The sequence below is a fragment of the Dunckerocampus dactyliophorus genome, chromosome 17, assembly GCF_027744805.1.
Source record: "Dunckerocampus dactyliophorus isolate RoL2022-P2 chromosome 17, RoL_Ddac_1.1, whole genome shotgun sequence".
Lineage (NCBI taxonomy): Eukaryota > Metazoa > Chordata > Actinopteri > Syngnathiformes > Syngnathidae > Dunckerocampus > Dunckerocampus dactyliophorus.
Window position 1 is genome coordinate 5,088,772 of NC_072835.1, and position 19,216 is coordinate 5,107,987.

At 46.1% G+C, this 19,216-nt stretch overlaps 1 protein-coding gene across 1 annotated transcript in view; it reads right to left on the reverse strand.

Moving 5' to 3' along the window:
* The window catches only part of wdr91 (WD repeat domain 91), a 35,292-nt gene that overhangs the window by 11,308 nt on the left and 4,768 nt on the right, over nucleotides 1–19,216 (reverse strand). Inside the window, exons 2-9 of the mRNA XM_054757146.1 lie at nucleotides 17,235–17,365; nucleotides 16,980–17,159; nucleotides 16,707–16,914; nucleotides 15,183–15,265; nucleotides 14,712–14,821; nucleotides 6,189–6,363; nucleotides 5,969–6,124; nucleotides 5,727–5,899 (exon numbers count right to left, since the gene is read on the reverse strand). Of these exons, the coding sequence (XP_054613121.1) occupies nucleotides 5,727–5,899; nucleotides 5,969–6,124; nucleotides 6,189–6,363; nucleotides 14,712–14,821; nucleotides 15,183–15,265; nucleotides 16,707–16,914; nucleotides 16,980–17,159; nucleotides 17,235–17,357 (1,208 nt within the window). The 5' untranslated portion in view covers nucleotides 17,358–17,365. The remainder of the gene's footprint in view (nucleotides 1–5,726; nucleotides 5,900–5,968; nucleotides 6,125–6,188; nucleotides 6,364–14,711; nucleotides 14,822–15,182; nucleotides 15,266–16,706; nucleotides 16,915–16,979; nucleotides 17,160–17,234; nucleotides 17,366–19,216) is intronic.

A 19,216-nucleotide genomic window follows, 5' to 3' on the forward strand; every position in this document is an offset into this window, starting at 1 on the left:
TAGTTTGCCTTTTCTGCACCATCGCCTTCTGTTACTCTGTTGGATTTTGCCTGCACACTTGCATTAAAGTGGTAAACTACGTCTAAAGCTCCCTGCCTCTGCTTCTGGGGCCCCAACCCCATCTCCACTCGTCACAGAAAGAACCAGCCAAAAGGATTATGGACCCCGCAGAGTCTGAGCCCGTAAAACTGGCACTACGCCACCAGGCGCAACGCCTGGGCAAGCAGGAAGAACAGTTAAACGCTTTGGGTGCGTGTGTAAAAGACATGTCAGACAGACAAGACACCCGTATGCATGCTCTGGAGGCTCAACTTTCCGCTCTCTTGACTGTCCTGCAACACGACGCCTCAGCCACGGCGCCACCAGCTAACTCAGAAACACCCACCGACCTCCCACCCACGTCCGACGCCAACTCACCTGCGTGCGGCCCGCTGCTGTCCAAGCCTGAAAGGTTCTCCGGAGATTCTGGCGACGTAAGATCTTTCCTCACTCAATGTGAATTGCACTTCGAGCTTCAAGCGGCAGCTTTCCGCTCCGAGCGAGCACGGGTCGCCTTCGTCACGTCCCACCTAACCGGAAGGGCAGGAGCGTGGGCCACGGCGGAGTGGAGTCGCCGATCTTCCATCTGCTCATCCTACGCCGCCTTCGCCAAAGCCATGGAACAGGTATTCCAGCGGACCCCCCCCGGCCGCGAAGCGGCGCGCTCTCTGCTACGCCTACGGCAGGGACGCCGCAGCGTAATGGATTACGCCATCGAGTTCCGCGCGCTCGCGGCGGAGAGCGACTGGAACGCCCCTGCTCTGCTAGACGTCTTCTTCGACGGGCTCGCCGACACCATCAAGGACCAGATGATCCCTCTGGAGGCTCCTGCGAACCTCGATGACCTCATCGCGTTGGCGATCCGCATTGAGAGGCGACTCAACGATCGCAAGGCGGACAAGGGACGCTCAACTCCTGGACACGGCCATGGCGGATACCCTGCTCACCAGAACCCGCCTCGCCAGTCCACTCTCGACTCTCCTCCGGCACCAAGGTTTGACGAGCCCATGCAGCTGGGAGGAAGTCGCCTCACACCCGCCGAGAGGAGCCGGCGTAGACTTCTACGTCTATGCATCTACTGCGGCCAGGATGGTCACACCATCTCCCGCTGTCCTGTCCGCCCCGACAGCCCACGTACTCAAGCTTCCCATCCCAGCCCTCCACGCTCTCCCATGGACACGCCCCCTGGCGCTACTTCCTCATCGGACACGGCGGGCAGACTACAACTCCCAGGTACACTCTCCTGGTCTGACGGACAAATAGATGTTTACACTTTCATTGATTCCGGAGCAGATGATAGCTTTGTTGACGAGTCCTTTGTTACACAATTTAGCATTCCTGTAACTAAATTACCTGTGTCCAAAGTAGTGCACACCCTTGATGGGCGCCACCTAGCGACCGTTACACACCAAACCGTTCCACTTTTTCTCCGTATCTCAGGTAATCATCTTGAATCTATGCACTTTTACGTCATTCCTTCCCGCGCGGCACCCGTTGTGCTCGGGCTTACATGGCTACTTAAACACAACCCACACATTGACTGGGCTAAGTCTACCATTATTAACTGGAGTGTTTTCTGTCATTCTCACTGTCTTAAATCCGCATGCCCACGCTCTTCGCCCGCGCATGTAAGGCCACCTGAAAAGATTGACCTTTCCTCCATTCCCCCTGTTTATCACGACCTTCGGGAGGTATTTAGCAGTGAGAGAGCCCAGTCACTTCCTCCTCACCGGCCATATGACTGCGCCATTGAACTCCTCCCAGGTGCTGCGTTGCCATCCGCTCGGCTATATAACATCTCCAAACCTGAGAGGGAAGCCTTGGAGCAATACATCTCCACCTCTCTTGCGGCCGGCCTCATTCGCCCCTCCTCGTCACCATTAGCTGCTGGATTTTTTTTTGTTGATAAAAAGGACAAATCTCTACGACCTTGTGTCGACTACCGCTCACTCAATGATATTACTGTTAAGAACAAATACCCTCTGCCATTACTGGACTCTGCCTTTAACCCCCTTCATACTGCTAAAATATTTTCCAAGCTCGATCTCCGTTGCGCCTACCATCTGGTTCGCATCCGAGAGGGTGATGAATGGAAAACTGCGTTTAATACTCCCCTCGGACATTTCAAATATTTGGTCATGCCCTTTGGGCTCACCAACGCCCCTGCCGTTTTTCAGAGTTTTATAAATGATGTCCTTCGGGATATGCTTGGCCGATTTATTTTTGTCTATTTAGACGACATACTCATTTTCTCCTCCTCACTTGAGGAACACATTCAACACGTTCGGTTGGTCCTCCAAAGGCTACTAGAAAACAAATTATTTGTCAAGGCAGAGAAGTGCTCTTTCCACACCCCTACAGTTTCCTTCCTGGGCTTCATTGTGGAACGTGGTCAACTTAGTCCCGACCCGGCCAAGATTCAGGCTGTGGTCGATTGGCCCGTTCCTACATCAAGGAAGCTCCTTCAAAGGTTCCTAGGCTTTGCCAACTTCTATCGTCGGTTCATTAGAAACTTCAGCCGTGTCACAGAACCTTTGACGAAGCTCACATCTGTTAAAACCCCTTTTACATGGTCCCCAGAGGCTGATTCAGCATTTACTAAGCTAAAATCTTTATTTACTACTGCTCCTGTGCTTATTCACCCCAACCCCTCTTCTCAATTTGTCGTCGAGGTTGACGCCTCTGACACAGGCGTAGGGGCCGTCCTCTCCCAACGCTCGACCACCGACCAGAAGCTGCACCCCTGCGCCTTCTTCTCTCGTCGCCTGACCCCTGCGGAACGCAACTATGACATTGGCAACAGGGAGTTATTGGCCGTTATCTTAGCGCTGCAGGAGTGGAGGCACTGGCTGGAGGGCTCGGAGCTCCCCTTTATTGTGCACACGGACCACAAGAACCTGGCATACCTGCGCGCGGCCCGGCGCCTCAACCCCCGACAGGCACGGTGGGCCCTTTTCCTCACCCGGTTTAACTTCACCCTGACTTACCGCCCGGGCTCTCTGAACAACAAACCAGACGCTCTCTCCCGACTACATTCTCCTCTCCCAGAGGAACCCCGCCAGGAATTTATCATCCCACAGTCCCGTATTCTTGGTGTCCTTCAGTGGGATATTGAGAAGCAGGTGGCCAACGCTATCAAGGAAGTCACTGCTCCTGAAGGATGCCCTGCTAACCGGCTGTTTGTCATCCCGGAACTTCGCCCCGATGTCCTTCAGTGGGCACACGAGTCAAAGATGGCGTGCCACCCTGGAGTCTCCCGCACCACGTTCCTCCTGTCGCAGCGATTCTGGTGGCCCTCCCTTCGAGCTGATGTCCGGGAATTCGTGGCAGCCTGTCCCATTTGCGCCCGGAACAAGTCGTCTCACCAGGCCCCGGCGGGCCTTCTCCGGCCGCTTCCCATCCCCTCCCGCCCTTGGTCCCACATTGCACTGGATTTTGTTACAGGACTACCCCCATCCAACGGCAAGACAGTCATCCTCACTATAGTGGACCGCTTCTCCAAGATGGCTCACTTCGTCGCACTCCCCAAGCTCCCTTCAGCACTCGAAACTTCGGACCTACTTGTTTCCCATGCCTTCCGACTCCATGGTATCCCCCTGGACGTGGTCTCGGACAGGGGGCCGCAATTTACATCGGCAGTCTGGAAGGCTTTCTGTAAATCCCTTGGAGCCTCGCCCAGCTTGTCCTCAGGCTATCACCCCCAGACCAATGGTCAAACTGAACGAGCCAACCAGGATTTGGAGGCCGCCATCTGCTGCGTCTGCCATCTACAACCCGCCTCCTGGTCCTTCAACTTACCATGGATCGAATATGCACGCAACACCCTTATCAGCGCTGCCACGGGCCTCTCTCCATTTCACGTGGCTTATGGATACCAACCCCCGGCGTTCCCCTCGCTAGAGTCGGAAGTGGCAGTCCCCTCCGTTGATGCACACCTGCGCCGCGCTCGCCGGGCCTGGCGCAACACGCGAGCTGCCCTCGCACGGACCTCTACACGCAATCAGCGTTTAGCCAACCGCCACCGCTCGATTGCTCCTGAGTACAAGCCGGGACAAAGGGTGTGGCTATCATCCCGCGACTTACCTCTCCACACCGAATCTAAGAAGCTTCAACCCAGATACATCGGCCCTTACCCCATTGAACGTGTCCTGAACCCCTCCTCGGTCCTGCTCCGCCTCCCTGAATCCCTCAAGATACACCCGGCATTCCACGTCTCCCTCCTGAAGCCCGTCTCCTCCAGCGCCCTTAGCCCTCTGGAGGTGCCTCCTCCTCCTCCCAGGTTGGTTGACGGCCACCCAGCATTTACGGTCAAGGCCATTTTGGATGTGAGAAGAAGGGGCAGGGGTTTCCAGTATTTAGTGGACTGGGAGGGGTACGGCCCTGAGGATCGCTCGTGGATCTCCCGGTCTCTCATCCTGGACCCCACTCTTCTCTCGGACTTTTATAGTCAGTTCCCTGAGAAGCCAGGTAAGCCGCCAGGTGGCGTCCATTAAGGGGGGGGTACTGTCACGTTCGTCAGTGACCTGTCTTCGTGCTCTATGTTGCTCTAGTTCCTGCCTTCTCCTGGCCTGTGTTTTTTCCCTTGCAGTCACACCTTGAGCGGGCTGGAGGCGGGGACGCTGGGCACACCTGTTACTGATTACTCGCCATCCATTTAAGCTGACTGCTTACAGCTGGACGCTGCTGGTTCTTTGGTTTTGACAAATCGCCGCCTGCTCACACGTGGACACCTACCACGCTGCCAGCTTTTTCCCTGTTTCTGTTTTTTTAGCCAGGCTAGCCCAGCTGTACCCAGCTACCCAGCCAGCTCCTTCTATTGTGTTCTTGGACTATTTCATGGTGACTCTTAGTTTGCCTTTTCTGCACCATCGCCTTCTGTTACTCTGTTGGATTTTGCCTGCACACTTGCATTAAAGTGGTAAACTACGTCTAAAGCTCCCTGCCTCTGCTTCTGGGGCCCCAACCCCATCTCCACTCGTCACAATGCTCTCATCACACATTTGAAGGATTGTTGCAACACCATGGCTCCCTGAAACATCCAACACTGTCTAACACGTTTGAAAAGCGTGAGAAACTTGCATGGGACGGCAAAAAGTCATTGGCTACAACAGAAAGAAGCAGCCCCTGTCGGTGGTGAGCAATGTCGGCTTTAAACCTTTCCTTGAGCACGGCGAGCCTTGCTACATTATGCCTGTTGTTGATAAAACTATACAGAAAGTGCATAAACAAGTAAATGTTGTTTCTCATCCCAACTGTTGCTGGCTATTATTCTCTGTTTGAGAAATAGTCAAGCCTTTTCTAACATTCCACGCTATTAAACAAGTACAAGCATGTATGATCTGTGCTGATATTGGATTGATATCTGTATTGGCACATAGTCAAGGCTGCAATATCGGAATCGGATCAGGAGTGAAAATATTGTATCAGGACACCCCTCTAACATTTTTAAATCAAAATAGTTAATTAATTGGATAATCGACAATCGAGTCATCGATTGTTGCAGCTCTACATTTTTCTGAAAAAGAGGCAAACCTAAAGAAAACCAACTTGTTTTATTGTATTTAAACTTCTATTTGTGAGTCTCATACTGCATGTCAGCCACTTAAACCCATTCTGTTACTTTGGTTTTTAAAATTTTTCCCCCCCCCCCCGGAAGCAGAAGAGGTTCAAGGGTGCTGGAGACATACCTGCAATGCATGATGGAGGAATGATGTTCTCCATATTCCTCCTGACTGAGTTTGATGAAAGGCTGTTCTGACGACAGCCCTCCTCCACTCCTGCCGCTCAAGGAGTCGGGAGCTTCACCAGAGATCTCGTTAGAAGGCTCCAGATCTCCTGCCTCCCCCTTCTTCTCTTGGAGCTGAAGACAACACAGATAACTCTCAAGAACACGCAATGTCACGGAAGCTGGTGAAGGTCAAGTAGACACCGTTGGCGACGGCTTGGAGAAAAGCTCCTTCCTGTCTTTTTCATGAGCTTGGATTCTCTTATGGCGTGAATGAGAAGGTTGGCTGGTCTGCTGCAGGTTTGACATTTCACCGCCCGGGGCGGCTTTCGCGTGGACGCCATCTTTCGACTTGGAAGACTAGAAAAGACATTCGACATGTTGACACGCGGAGGTCCTGCAAACTGATAGGCGTCATTGTCACCTGACTGCTCGCGGGCTCCTTTCTGCCGACTGCCGTCTGGCTGGGAGAAGACGCCGAGGTCAGTGGCTTCGCTTTCGCTGCAGGAGTGCGCCGGCCTTGTGGTAGCAACGTGGAGAAGAAGTTCCTGGATGGCGTGCTGGCAGCACTGACAGGCCGCTGCCTTGTCACCAAGTCCCTGTGTTAGAAAATATGATGTTCTTGCACTCATAAAAGCGGTTTGTGTTGTCATGTCTACCACCAATGACCTGCTCTAATCATTCATATCTCCGTGTGATTTCTCATATGATGTCATGTTAGCGAGCAGCAAGGGGCTCCAGTGCGTTTGAGAAGGCTGCAGGGCAAAGGCCTCACTGTTCTTTCCTAGTTGAAAGGAGTGCGTGTGTGTGTGTGTGTGTGTGTGTGTGTGTGTGTGTGTGGCTGTCCAGAACAGCAAGTTAGGAGAAAACCAGCCTTCTTGTTCTCCTCAAGTCCTTTATAAACCAACGCCCGAGTCTTGAACTGATTGGTCTACTCGCATGCAAGTCTATTATCTAATTATATCACCTATTATTCCCAAACAGCTAGTCCCGTCTCTTGTCTACTAAGCACTTAACGTTTCCTCCTTGACACCTGGAAAGAAAGAGAAACATTTATGCCCCCAAAAAGAACATTATAGTCACCATTTTGATGGAAAAAAGGTGTCGGGACAAGGTGAGTGGAGAGAGGACAGTAACCCCCTCGCCACTTTGCACTTCACTCAATCACTGTTTTTCAGAAACATATTAATTGATAAATCATGCAGTTTCCTTACAGAATTCTGCCTATTATTGGTCTTTTTTTTTCCTAAATGAAGCATTTTAAAGCATAAAAAGGACTAAAAGAAGTAAATACAAATAAAGGGTTTGCAAAATGATGTGACACATTTGTAGGTTAAATAAAAGGCAAATAAAGTAAAGAAACAAAAAAGTGTTTTTATTTTCGAAAAGTACATGGAATGCCATTTTTTTTCATGTAATGCCAATAATGTTTTTCGGTTCTCTTTCGGTTGCTGCCATGAATTGGACTGGCGAGCATCGCGCTTTCATCGTGGAAACGTCTATCAAAGCAAACGAATCTGTAACCGCAACACAACGAGCGTTCCGTTTGCACTTCAACCTTGGTAAACGTGATCCAAACACCATCTTGCAACTTCACAGCTACTGGATCTGCATGGAGTGTGTGGACAATAATGGATCCCATTTGACTGATTTCCTTTTTAAAGCATTCAGAAGATGCATTCAGGGATGTGATGATATGTAGTATTCTTCACTGGTCAGTAGGTGTCAGTAATGTTACTGTAATGTTGGGTGAGACACACAAGAACCAGATTTGATCGCCGGAACAACAGGCTTTTATTGCAGCTTTGAATGACCTCACAACACGGCAAAAGCAGCTTTGAATGACCTCACAACACGGCACCACAATCGCTAACACGGGCGACTGTTGCGGACACATAAATGTTTTGAGGTCAAAACGCAAAATATTTTATCGCTTCAGCCTTTCATCCACATGGAAATGGGGTTCTGGGCTCCCTGAAGCTGTATTTCTTTGAAAAACGGCTTCCAGAGTGGGAAAATCTGAAAATGCCGGCTTGTTGTTGCCATGTAGACAAGCAAACCGGTGCTTTCTGAAAACGATAACGTCACCGCCCCGTCACGTAACCCCGAGTGACAAGCCAACAAAATATCTGAGCACTTCAATTGGCAGGACTCTCCATATCGTCCTGATATTTCATGTCTTAAACTGAAAAATGACTCGCAAAAGTAATTCCACTTCGTCGTCCGTCAAGACAAGCCTTGAAAAGCAAAAGAGGACGGACTTCATGCACATCATTCTTTCTGTTTCTATAGTTTTGGTGTCACCTGGTTCTGTCTGCGTGTCTGTTCACAGCGCCACGGGTAGGTGTACCCTATGTATTACATGCTTATGTATTACATGTACATTACAGTTCACCCAGTGATACGTTCCTGTCCACCTTTCTCTCAGCTCCCCTAGCACCGGAAAACATTTCCAGCAACACACACGTCTTATTTTCTCGTATTATGTCTATTTTATTGTGTAATAGGTGTGTAAAGGCAACCATAGGTGTGCTATGTCACGTCGAGAGGGCTCTATAATGTTCAAAAGCATATTTAGAAGGTCATAAATGGGTTTTCTATGTTCAAACTACAAAAATATTCAATTTATAAATGGGGGGGGGTCACAAGATCTCACGAGATTAAAACGTGACAAGATTTCTTGTCCAGAAAAAAAATGTCTCGTGTGCACTAGGCCTGGGACTATAATAACTTCATTAATTATTCACACAATAAATGAAAATGAACTTGACCATTTTGCCCGCCTCAATACATTGCCATGTGCACGCGTGTCTGTTTTTCCTCGTCTGTCGCCTTCAAACAGGCAGGAAGAGAGTTCACTCTGTGCATTGGTTTCAGCACCCTGGCACGTTTGTTCCATAGAACAGCGGCATGAACGGAGCGAGCCCTTTTGTCAGTCATACAGTCGCTTTGTCTCGGTGGGTGGAGGCGGGGCCGCTAGCATACGCACAGCGGGCAAAAGAGTGTAACCTTAATTAAATTAGTAGATTGCAATATATTTTCATACAGTTTTTCACTGTACTTTCTTCAAAATGTTAAAATCTCATCTCGTCACCCGTGTTTATAAATAAGAACTCCTACTCAAACTCCTATTCAAACACTGGGATTCCACATGACAGTGACTAACTTTTGATCAGGATGTAGACTACTGACTTGGATTTGTTTTTGCAGCAAAGACACAAAAGGCTGCCAAGTGTAAATCATGGAGTCGACACTTTTCCGAAATGTTTATTTGCATGCACACTCCTGCGCTGCCTGCCCTAGATCTAAGAAGCACATACAGTACGTACAAGTTACTTAGATGTGTCAGCAGCTGACCGAGGAGTGGAGGAAGACCCCAAGTGTGGCCCTCAGATTGAAGGAAATTGGTTAGGATGTTGAGGAAGTAGCTGAGTTAGGAGTTGAAGTAGTGTCACTGTCCACACTGAAGACACTTTTGCGTCACCTTCGATCCCAACCGAAATGTACAGCTGTCCACACGGACAATCCAAATGTCTTCAAGAGGCCAGACAGAGATTGACTTCTTTGTCCACAATAACAAGAAGCATGTTTGTAGGAGTCAAGGTGTGGTTTTCAAACGTAACAACACTGTAACAACTGCCAGTCATGGTGGTGGTAACATCATGATCTGGAGATGTTTTACTGCCGGTACTTCTGGTACACGGTACAAAGTGGATGGAGCGACTACCTCCTCATGCTTCATCTTGACAACTTCACATCAACAACTAGACGACTCAAACGTGGACACAACATCCATCCATCCATTTTCTATACCGCTTCTCCTCCTGAGGGTCGCAGGGGCATGCTGGAGCCTATCCCAGCTGACTTCGGGCGACAGGCGTGGTACACCCTGGACTGGTGGCCAGCCAATGGCAGGGCACATATAGACAAACAACCATTCACACTCACATTCATACCTATGGACAATTTAGAGTCGCCAATTAACCTAACATGCTTGTTTTTGGATGTTGGAGGAAACCGGAGTACCCGGAGAAAACCCACGCACGCACGGGGAGAACATGCAAACTCCACACAGAGATGCCCATGAGAGAATCGAACCCAGGTCTTCCTGCTCTCCAGACTGTTACTACCACCAAGAATAGAAGAACAATGATTCAAAAACATATCAAAACTGGTTTTGGTATGAATAAAGCAGAATAACATGAATCTTATGAAATGTCCTTCCCAAAGCCCTGAGCTCAACCCTAGTATACAACATTTGTGTACAGTGCTATGTTTAAAAGTCCAAACCAACAATTGAAATAAACTACCAATTCTACCAAGAAGAGTGGTGAAATATGAATTATTCACTATTTATGTATTGTATATGATACAAAAAGCGTGTCGTGGAAGTGAAACTTTCTTCGGGACATTTAAGGGAATATCAGTGTGGGTATGCACGGACCGTATTGTGAATGCAGGAGGTGTTGGTGTTTGTTTTTTTTTTTATATTAATGTACCGAAAAACTTGGAAAATGAAAGCTGAGCAATCTGGATGACAGAACATGGTAACAGACCTAATTGCCAGCACAAAAAAACACTAAAAACTAACTAAAACCATCCTGTATGACTGCAAATCTGACAAATAAGGGAAAGAATGAAATAAGTGATTTGAGGGGATGTGACTGAAGACCTTCTTCCTTTATTGACTGTACATGCCATACGGATTTGTCAGTACAATGGAGGCTCGGTTTGCTTACGACCCAGTTTTCAAAGGATTTGGTTTTCGACAAAAATTCTTGTTGAAAAAATGTCTCCGTTTTTGTACACGGTCTCGGTTATCGTTAGGGATGCTCCGATCGTTCGGCCACCGATCAGTATTGGCTGATTTCCGTGAAAAATCAAGTGATCGGCATAAATGCCTTTCACAAAAGTCGGTCACCTGTGGCTAGTGCTATTGCAGCCCACAGCGATCCATGCGTGCAGTGTAGTGTCGTGCCCTAACTAACATCTCGGACAGCGTATTCCTCCCGCTTTCCTTCACAGTGCGCAGGCGTGCTAAAAGAAAAACATAATGTCTGCTGTGTGGAACTGAACTACCAACACAAACCACGGAAACTATCTTTGCGGGGGTAAGCACGTTAAAAAGCTTTAATTTAATCCGGCATTTGAAGAACAAAGACTTGACAGAGTGTGGGGAGTTTTCGAGGCTCACGGTGTGACCATCAGTCAAACGGCAGCTCGCCCGTATGTGCATGACAGTCGGAAGGCTAAGCTAAAAACCCGACAAAAATGGAATTCATCGGACGAGATGACCAGCCTTTCTCAGCGGTGGAAGACACCGGGTTCGCCGAGTGCTCCCTCAAGTCCTGCTAGAGCTGCACCAATGTACTCTGACATCCAAAGTCTCCTTAAAGAAGGCGTCTCATCCTCTGGAAGTTTCACGCGACATATGTTCTCTTGAAAAGTAAGTCAAATATGTTTTTGTCTAAGTTAAGGTGATTTTAAGGATCCTTTTTCCACATTGTATAGCCAATAGCGCTTACAGTATCATAAATAAATGGAAAAATGTATAATTAATCCATGTGATCAGTATCGCTATTAGCATTGGCCGATTTGAGTCCTGGATGATCGTATCAGAACTGGCAGAATAAAACCCCAATCGCAGCATCCCTAGTTATCGTATAGCCAAACAAAGCATTCACGCATTGGTGACTCAGTCTCTCTGAAGAATGAATAGTGGTTCTTTAAGAGTTGGGACGATATAGACAGATTCCAGCCAGGGAATCCTTTAATCATCTTTATTATATGTGATTGTGGTATATTTGTTCACAGAACACACACAGAATGATAAACAACTCAGTTTCTGTTTCCTTCCTTCCTCCTTTCAAAAACTGTGCCGTGCGCTCATGAGGCGTTCAAGCGCACTGCGTATTTTTCAGTGTTAGAGGAATCTGTGCCTTCTTTGTATCCAAAAAAATTGCACATGCCATAACTTTGTTAAGAAGGTGAGAACCCCAAAAGGTAGAGTCTGTTACAGTAGGAGTGTAATGTAAAGGTTCCTAGTTAACACAGGTTGCAGGAGGAATGGTTTAAGGGAGACATAACAGAACGGAAGGTGGGCCATGGTTGGACCTGCTGCTGAAGCTTACAATAAAGTTCAAGTGAGGAAGTAAACAACTCTAACCTTTTGAAAGTTAACTTTGTAACGGACCAGAATGAAACAGCGTTTGCATGGCTCTTCCACCACGCCCACCCCACCCCAATCATCACCGTTGTTCACCAACAAGTCTTCAGGAACAGTAAAAGTCATGTTAAATGTTCATTTCTCCATATCATTCCTCATTTATATGCACACAAGACCAGTTTAAAAATTGCAGGGATTTACACTTTGCACTGTTGGATCTTAAGGAGGTTCTAAGCAGAGCTTCAAAATGCAAAAAGAAGAAATGGGAGTGAGGCAAAAAAGAACATTGAGCAAGCAATTTATTGTAAACAAGCAAGCAAGTGAAATAGGCTGTTCATCAGCTGATCAAAAGTTTAAGACCATAGCTAAAAAAATAAACTCCCCTAAAACAGAAATAAAATTCGTCTTAATCACCTGAAGGTTGGGCATGCTTGATGTGTGTTTCCAGGACGCAGGTGGGTTGATCCAGGTGGTGAAGATGGCTTCACGGAGGGGCCATCCATCCTCAAAGCTTCCTTTCTTTCTTCTTTATGAACAGAATAAGATTTTCATTGCATGGTATTACTGCTGTTTTACCATGCACATGACAATAAAACTCTCTTGAATATTGAATCTTGAATCTTGAAATGTTCTCAATTGGATTTAGATCAGGGGAACATGCAGGATGGTTTAAAAGAGTGAGCTTATTCCTCCGGAAGAAATCCTTTAGAGACGTTTTTTTCTTCTTAAAAGCCTTCCCTCGCAGATGCCATATGATGGTTATTGGACTGCATTCAGCACCAGTAACAACCTTCATTTGGGCCGATAATGGTCCCCTGTCTTGACGGACAGCCAATCGGATCCTCCGGCTCAGGGCCGGTGACATTTTTGAGTGTCTGCCACTTCACTTTTTTTGTTTGAAGAAGATTGAAATGACTTACTGAGTCTTACTGCATCCAACCTCAGCAGCAAGGGTGCACTAAGGGTGCACTGGCCTTGCTTATGCAGCTCAAAAATCCGATTCAATCCCATTCAAAGAGAGAAAGCTTTTTTGCCAAGAGATCAAGAGATCATGACAGTGTGAATACCTGGCAGAAAATCACATTGAATCCGCATTTTTGCCAAGATTTTGGCTTTTAAAGGCTGTGCTCTTAAACTTTTGACCAGCTGCTGAACAGCCTATTTCACTTAATGCTTGTTTGCAATAAATTGCTTATTTTCTTGTCTCACTCCCATTTCTTCTATTTACATTTTGAAGCTCTATTTAGAACCTCCTTAAGATCCAACTGTGCAAAATGTAAATTCTTGCAATTCTTCCAACTGGTCTTAAAATTTTGACCAGGAGTGTATTATTTATAGTCTTTTCCTTGCAGGAATACAGGTGTACAGTGTTCCCTCGCTACATTGCGGTTCACCTTTCGCGGATTCGCTGTTTTGCAGATGTTTTAAAGTGCAATTTTGGAGGGGGTTTTTTAACAGCGCATGAACGCACATCGTGTTCCACGTCCTTGTGTGTATTAGAGCGACCTATCGGTGCTCTGTTGTATGTGTCTGTTATTGTATTTCCTACTGCTACCAGTAGAGGGTGTTGTATACTCACGTTGAAAACGTGTGCAGCTCCACTTGTCTCAGTATGTGTTTACATGCCTGTAGAGCATATTAGGAACCCACAGTAGACATAGCAGGCTAAATACAGAACCACAACAGTCGTTATTGGCTAAGGGAGAACCCACCCATTGTGTTCTCCGTCCTGATTGGCTGTAGACCATTGTCAAACAATCTCCTTCATTCTGTTGTGGGCAATAGTTGCTAGCAAACTCACTAACTGTGTGAGCTGCTTGCTAACCGCCAATAAACAACAGAAGAAGCAGCTAACCAGCTAAATGAGTCTTCAGTACAAGGAGTAGGATGAGGAGGACGACGACAGCAGGAGCAAAATGTTTTAACAAGGATACAAAAACGCTACAGCCGAACGGCGCCAGGAGGAGGCAAGGTCAGAGGGGTGAAATACACATGAGTCACTTAATTTCTTCTGTTCAACCTAGCAGATTGATCATTAAAATACAAACGAAATTTGAACTTTGAGAGTTTTTAAACAAGAGCGAAATGTGAGAAAATGTTCATGCCTGTCTGAGAAATGTGTATAAAGTGTGTTGTGAGAGGTTTCAAACATATAAAGCCTTAAAACATATATAATCATTGTAAACAAATAAAGCTGGCTACTTTGCAGATTTCACTGATTGCGGCCTATTTTGGGAACCTATCCCCCGCGATAAAAGAGGGAGCGCTGTCCTGTAAAAGCTATTTTGCACATTTCTGTGTAAGATACTGTTCATGTTTATATTTGTATCTTAATGACTTCAACAAATGTCCCTATTCTAATTACACAGAGGGGAAATCACAACAATTTCACTTTCTCCCGCAATTTAATCGCAACAAAACAAAATAACATGAATAAAACCACTGCAATTTTTGGGGAAAACTGCAAAATCAGGCATCTTAAAAACTGCCCGTTCCATCTTGGGTGGACTGCTACATTGCTGTCAATGCTCAAAAGTGTGCTCTGCACTTTTAATATTTACATGTATTATTAATTTACAATTCATAATTTAATTAATAATTTATTACATTAAATTAACATTTCATATGCAAATAAAAGCACATTTTGTTAGATTTGTTGCAATCCTGTGCTGGTTGGGGTTACAAAGAACACTAAAATCACAAGCTGATGCAATGTCAATGACAAAATAAGCCTCAAAACATCGATCAGTGCGAGTAAAGACAGAGATGTTAGTTTCTCACAGCTCAGTGTCTCCCAGTCGGTCCATATTCTGGACATATGCCGGCAGCTTGAGATGCACCGCCTCGTCTGTGTCCTTCTGCTCTCGGCTTTCTGTTTGCAGGGCGAACAGCTAAAAGAGAAGAGGTGAGACAAAAAGACTTAACAACCCAAACATCCTCCAACTAATGCTTAGCCAGCAGAGGGAGCAAAAAGACTGCCACAAAAGTCAATTTATAAAGAAGGATTCCTACTTTGCGGAAATTCACCTATCACAGTTGGGTCTGCAACCAGTTAACCGCGATAAATGAGGGATTGTTGTATACTGACCAAGGAAGGACCCACCTGTTCCAGAGCCCAAGTCCTTACACACTGAGCTACTGCCGTCACACTGTAATTATGCCATTAGATGTTTTTAATCCTAAAATAACTGTTTGGTTGTGTCATTGTTTAAAAAAAAAAAAAAACAGCATTTTTATCATGCTCTCACTCACCAGTTGACGCAGCTGCTCATTCTCCTCCAGTACAGTCGTTGTCTTCTGAACTTCAGCATCAAAACTCAGCAGCACTGGCTGAGGTGAAGCCCAGTTAAGGAAAGTCAACTGAAGCTCAAAGATGTCAATCCTGCAGACCGGCTTGGAGCCCACAGGCGAGTTGCGACATGCTGGTCAACAAAAGTGTTGTCAGAACAATAATGCACCCCTCAACTAGAGCCTAAAACCGAGATAATACAACAAGAGGAAATTAGGAGCATTGATTTAAATGTTGCACCTGACGATCCATCTTTAAGATCTTCTCTGGATGTTGCTTAAGATGCCTTCTTAAAGGAAAACTGCACTTTTTTTTTTATTTTGCCCGTCATCCAACAGGAACGCGCCACGTCTTTCTGTTTTCTGTGCGTTCTAAAGAAAAACAGCTAGCAATGAGGCAGCTAACGACGCACGTCATGGGAAACACGTATTCCACCCATAGAGCTCTTTACAAGAACACCAACAATGCCCATTTACAAAACATGACCTGCATATTAACCACGCTACAGCGACATTGTGTTTGTAGGTACCAACACCGAAGACTGAGTTATGTTCCAATTTGATACTGATACCGATACTTTGTGCAAATACAGTTCACCTAACATGTCCGGTAAATTTTTAAGTAGTGTATTTCAAATAATAACATCTCATATAATAAACAATATAAGACATCAGAGGAATGTATTTGTTTATTTTAAAAGAAATACATATCATTTAGTCAAGGTCTCAATAATTTAGTTCCTGTGTTGCTGTTAATGATATACATCGCCTCTAATGACTGTCGTGTCAAAGTATCAATATTTTGATTTGAGAATCAATTTAAGGGCTTAAATATCTGGTATCGGAGGTATCAATATTTCCGTATCGGGCCGCACATCACTGCTACCAAGAGGTAACGTAAGTAAGCTAATGGAGTTGCGGCATCGCCTGTGAGTTTGAATAGAATTTGCCAGCCCAACGAGGAGCACATGTGGGCATCCCAGTGAGAGCGGACGCTGGAAGTGAGTGTTTCATTCTGGTTTTATTTTAGTATTAGTGCTACATGCTAACGCTATGAGAGTGGCTTAGCTCCTATGCACGCATGCATTTAAGGCGGATTGCAGTGTCTACGTACAGGAAGTGGTCGTTTCTGTATCAAAACGAATAGCTGCACTTGGCTCAGTGCTTCTCAATTAGTGGGGCGAGCCCCCCTTGGGGGGGGGGCGTCAGCGGCAGGAAGGACTTTCAATATTAGTGCAGACCTGCCAACATGGATGAGTTTGTCATACTCAGCATGCAATTTGACTCTTGAATATGCTTGGATGCTTCACTGCTCTCCATTTTCACTGGTTTCACTTTTGAGTTGCGTCTGTACAGTACAGATAAATAAATAGATTTGATCAGTTTCTCAATAGTATTTCAAATCAGAGGGGGTTGCGAAAAAATTTCTGTCCGCCAGTCGGGGCATGGCAGAAATAATTGAGCTCCACTGACTTGGCTGAAGGATATGCATGGACTGGAAGAGCACGGACAGGAAGTTGTGCAATGAAACCAAGAAGGTCTCCGACCACTGCCGAGAGAAATACGGAGCGAAGGCCGGGTTGTGTTCGGGTGCAGGGATGAATGGCAGGATAAACCAATCACGCCACTCTGGCTGACCCTGCAGCTCCAAAGACTGCTTCTGGAAAAACTCCTGCGTCTTCTCTAAGTTTGCTTTCTGGCAGGTGAGGAGGACAGAAAGATTGTAAAGACAAACAAGAGCTTGTTTGCTGTCGGTGTTACCTGGATGGTGTTGACCACATAGTATCGATACAGGCTGGCTCTCAGTTTGTTCACGGTGGATCGATACACGTCCTCCAGTCTGCAGAAAAGACGTCTGTCCAAGTACAGCCAGTAGTCCTTCAGACCCGTCAGGTCAAAGCTCTGGATGAACTGGAGCAGCTGATCGATGATCTTGTCCACCTGAAGACCGCCAAAATCAAAGCCTTCCATTAACGTCTACGAACAACAAAAACAGGTTTGATTTGCACCAGTCACCCTGAAGCCTTTCTCCTTGTCGGCTTTCATCTCGCTGTCCAGATGTTTCAGCGTGTTGGTGAAGCCCCGGTAGATCAGATACTCCCTCACATGTTCATCCGTTCTCTCCACTGCAGACCCCATGCTGACCTCTGACCCGAGAAAAAAACACCATAACCAACATTTTACATTGTTTCATTTTTGAATGTATTCATTACATTCCATGTTTTCCACTTAGCTGCTGTCACTTCCTGGAAGCCCATGATGGGAAACTCAATTCCTTTTACTGACTCCTGTTCTTATGACTCACTCACTGAAGTGAATCGGGTACTCGAGTCACCTGCATTTAATTACCCGTTTTCTTTTGTTAAATCAGTTAACGGTAGCAGAGTGTATATAATATGTGAATGAGTGAACCATAAGTCCCGATACAGTACAAAAAATAGTAAGTACGCTAGGTCCCCAACTTACAAACACCCAACTAGCAAACACTTGCGGATACGAACACAAGCCGACTGGTCTATATTTTATTTTATTTTGCCTTGTAGTCGCTCAATCAGTATTTATACTGCTACTGTACATGCTTGACCAGTAGAGGGCACTGTGACACTGCTAATGGGACCAACAGAGGCAGCGTTAGAGCTAATGGGACCAGGAAGAGTTAGACGCTGGGGAGATAAAGCTAAATGAAAAGCTTAATTATACAACCCGGACAGAGCGTGTGATTAAAGTTTATGAAGTTAATAGGCCTGCTTAATTCTACACCACCCACAGAACACTACCTCTTTTAGAAGAGTCTAACGACGACGACCATTTGTCCTTTTTTTTCAATATCTCCTCCTCCAACTCCTCCACAATGACGTATGCTCGACCACTCCTCTTCAAAGGTAAATAACATTTATCATTACGCATTATTATATCACTTTTATTATTGTTTTTTTCATTAATTATCCTCGTTTAATATTACTACTGCATCTAAACTCATATTTACATACATACACATATACTGTATATGTATACACGTACATGTAGTACCTATATCATTGGTAATATTACCTTTTCCCCTACTTAAGAACAATTCGACATAAGAACGGTCGTCTGGAACCAGTTGTGTTCGTTAGTTGGGGACTTAGTGTATTGAACGACTCGTGCTTTGTCAGTTCAGTCCAGATGTGTTTGGAAAGTTTTGAAGATTTTGTTCTTTTATTTAAATATGTCACTCGTAATTATTAAGATTAGGGTTGTCCCGGTCTGATCTCCAGGATCGGGATGGGCTGCAGATCCGATGCATTTTGAAGATCGGATAATATCGGCTTCCGCCACAAGATCGGGCCGATGGCCGGTGGCCGTATAACGTTCGTAACTCTGGGCCACACTCCAACATGGGAGGCGCAGTAATGCGCCTCAAAACTGCCACTCGACTCCCGCCGCCCGCAGGAAGAAGGAAACACACCACCACCATGCAGACATGTGCGCGGTGTACTGTGGCCAAGTTAGTTTCACGTTGGACGTTGGATATTCGGCTCCGTAGCTCCTCTGTTGCGGAGTGTGAGTGGAAGCTACCGGGGTTAGCTTAATTTAGCACTGCAGCTGTGTGTGTGTGTGCGCGACTAAGGCATATATTTTTTATATTTTCACCGTGTTGTGTTTTCCCGTTTTAATGTAAGGACCATTTTACAACGTCCACTGACGACGTGCCGCTTCTGAGTGAAAAAAGACGAGCGGCACGTTTATTCTTGCACCCAGCGCGTATCAACCGTCAATTGCCATTCTCAACACACACGACACATTTCCAGCCTTCAAAATAAGAGCTCTCTGTGTCACATTAGTCTAATTGTGTAAATAAAATAAGGGTGTCATAAAAATATCTGACATTAATAACGCCATTGGAATTACATCTGTGACTACTAGGGGTGTAACGGTTCACATGGACGTACTGAACCATTTTGGTTCTGCATGTTCGGTTCGGACCACTTGCGTACCATTTTGGATATATTTTATGC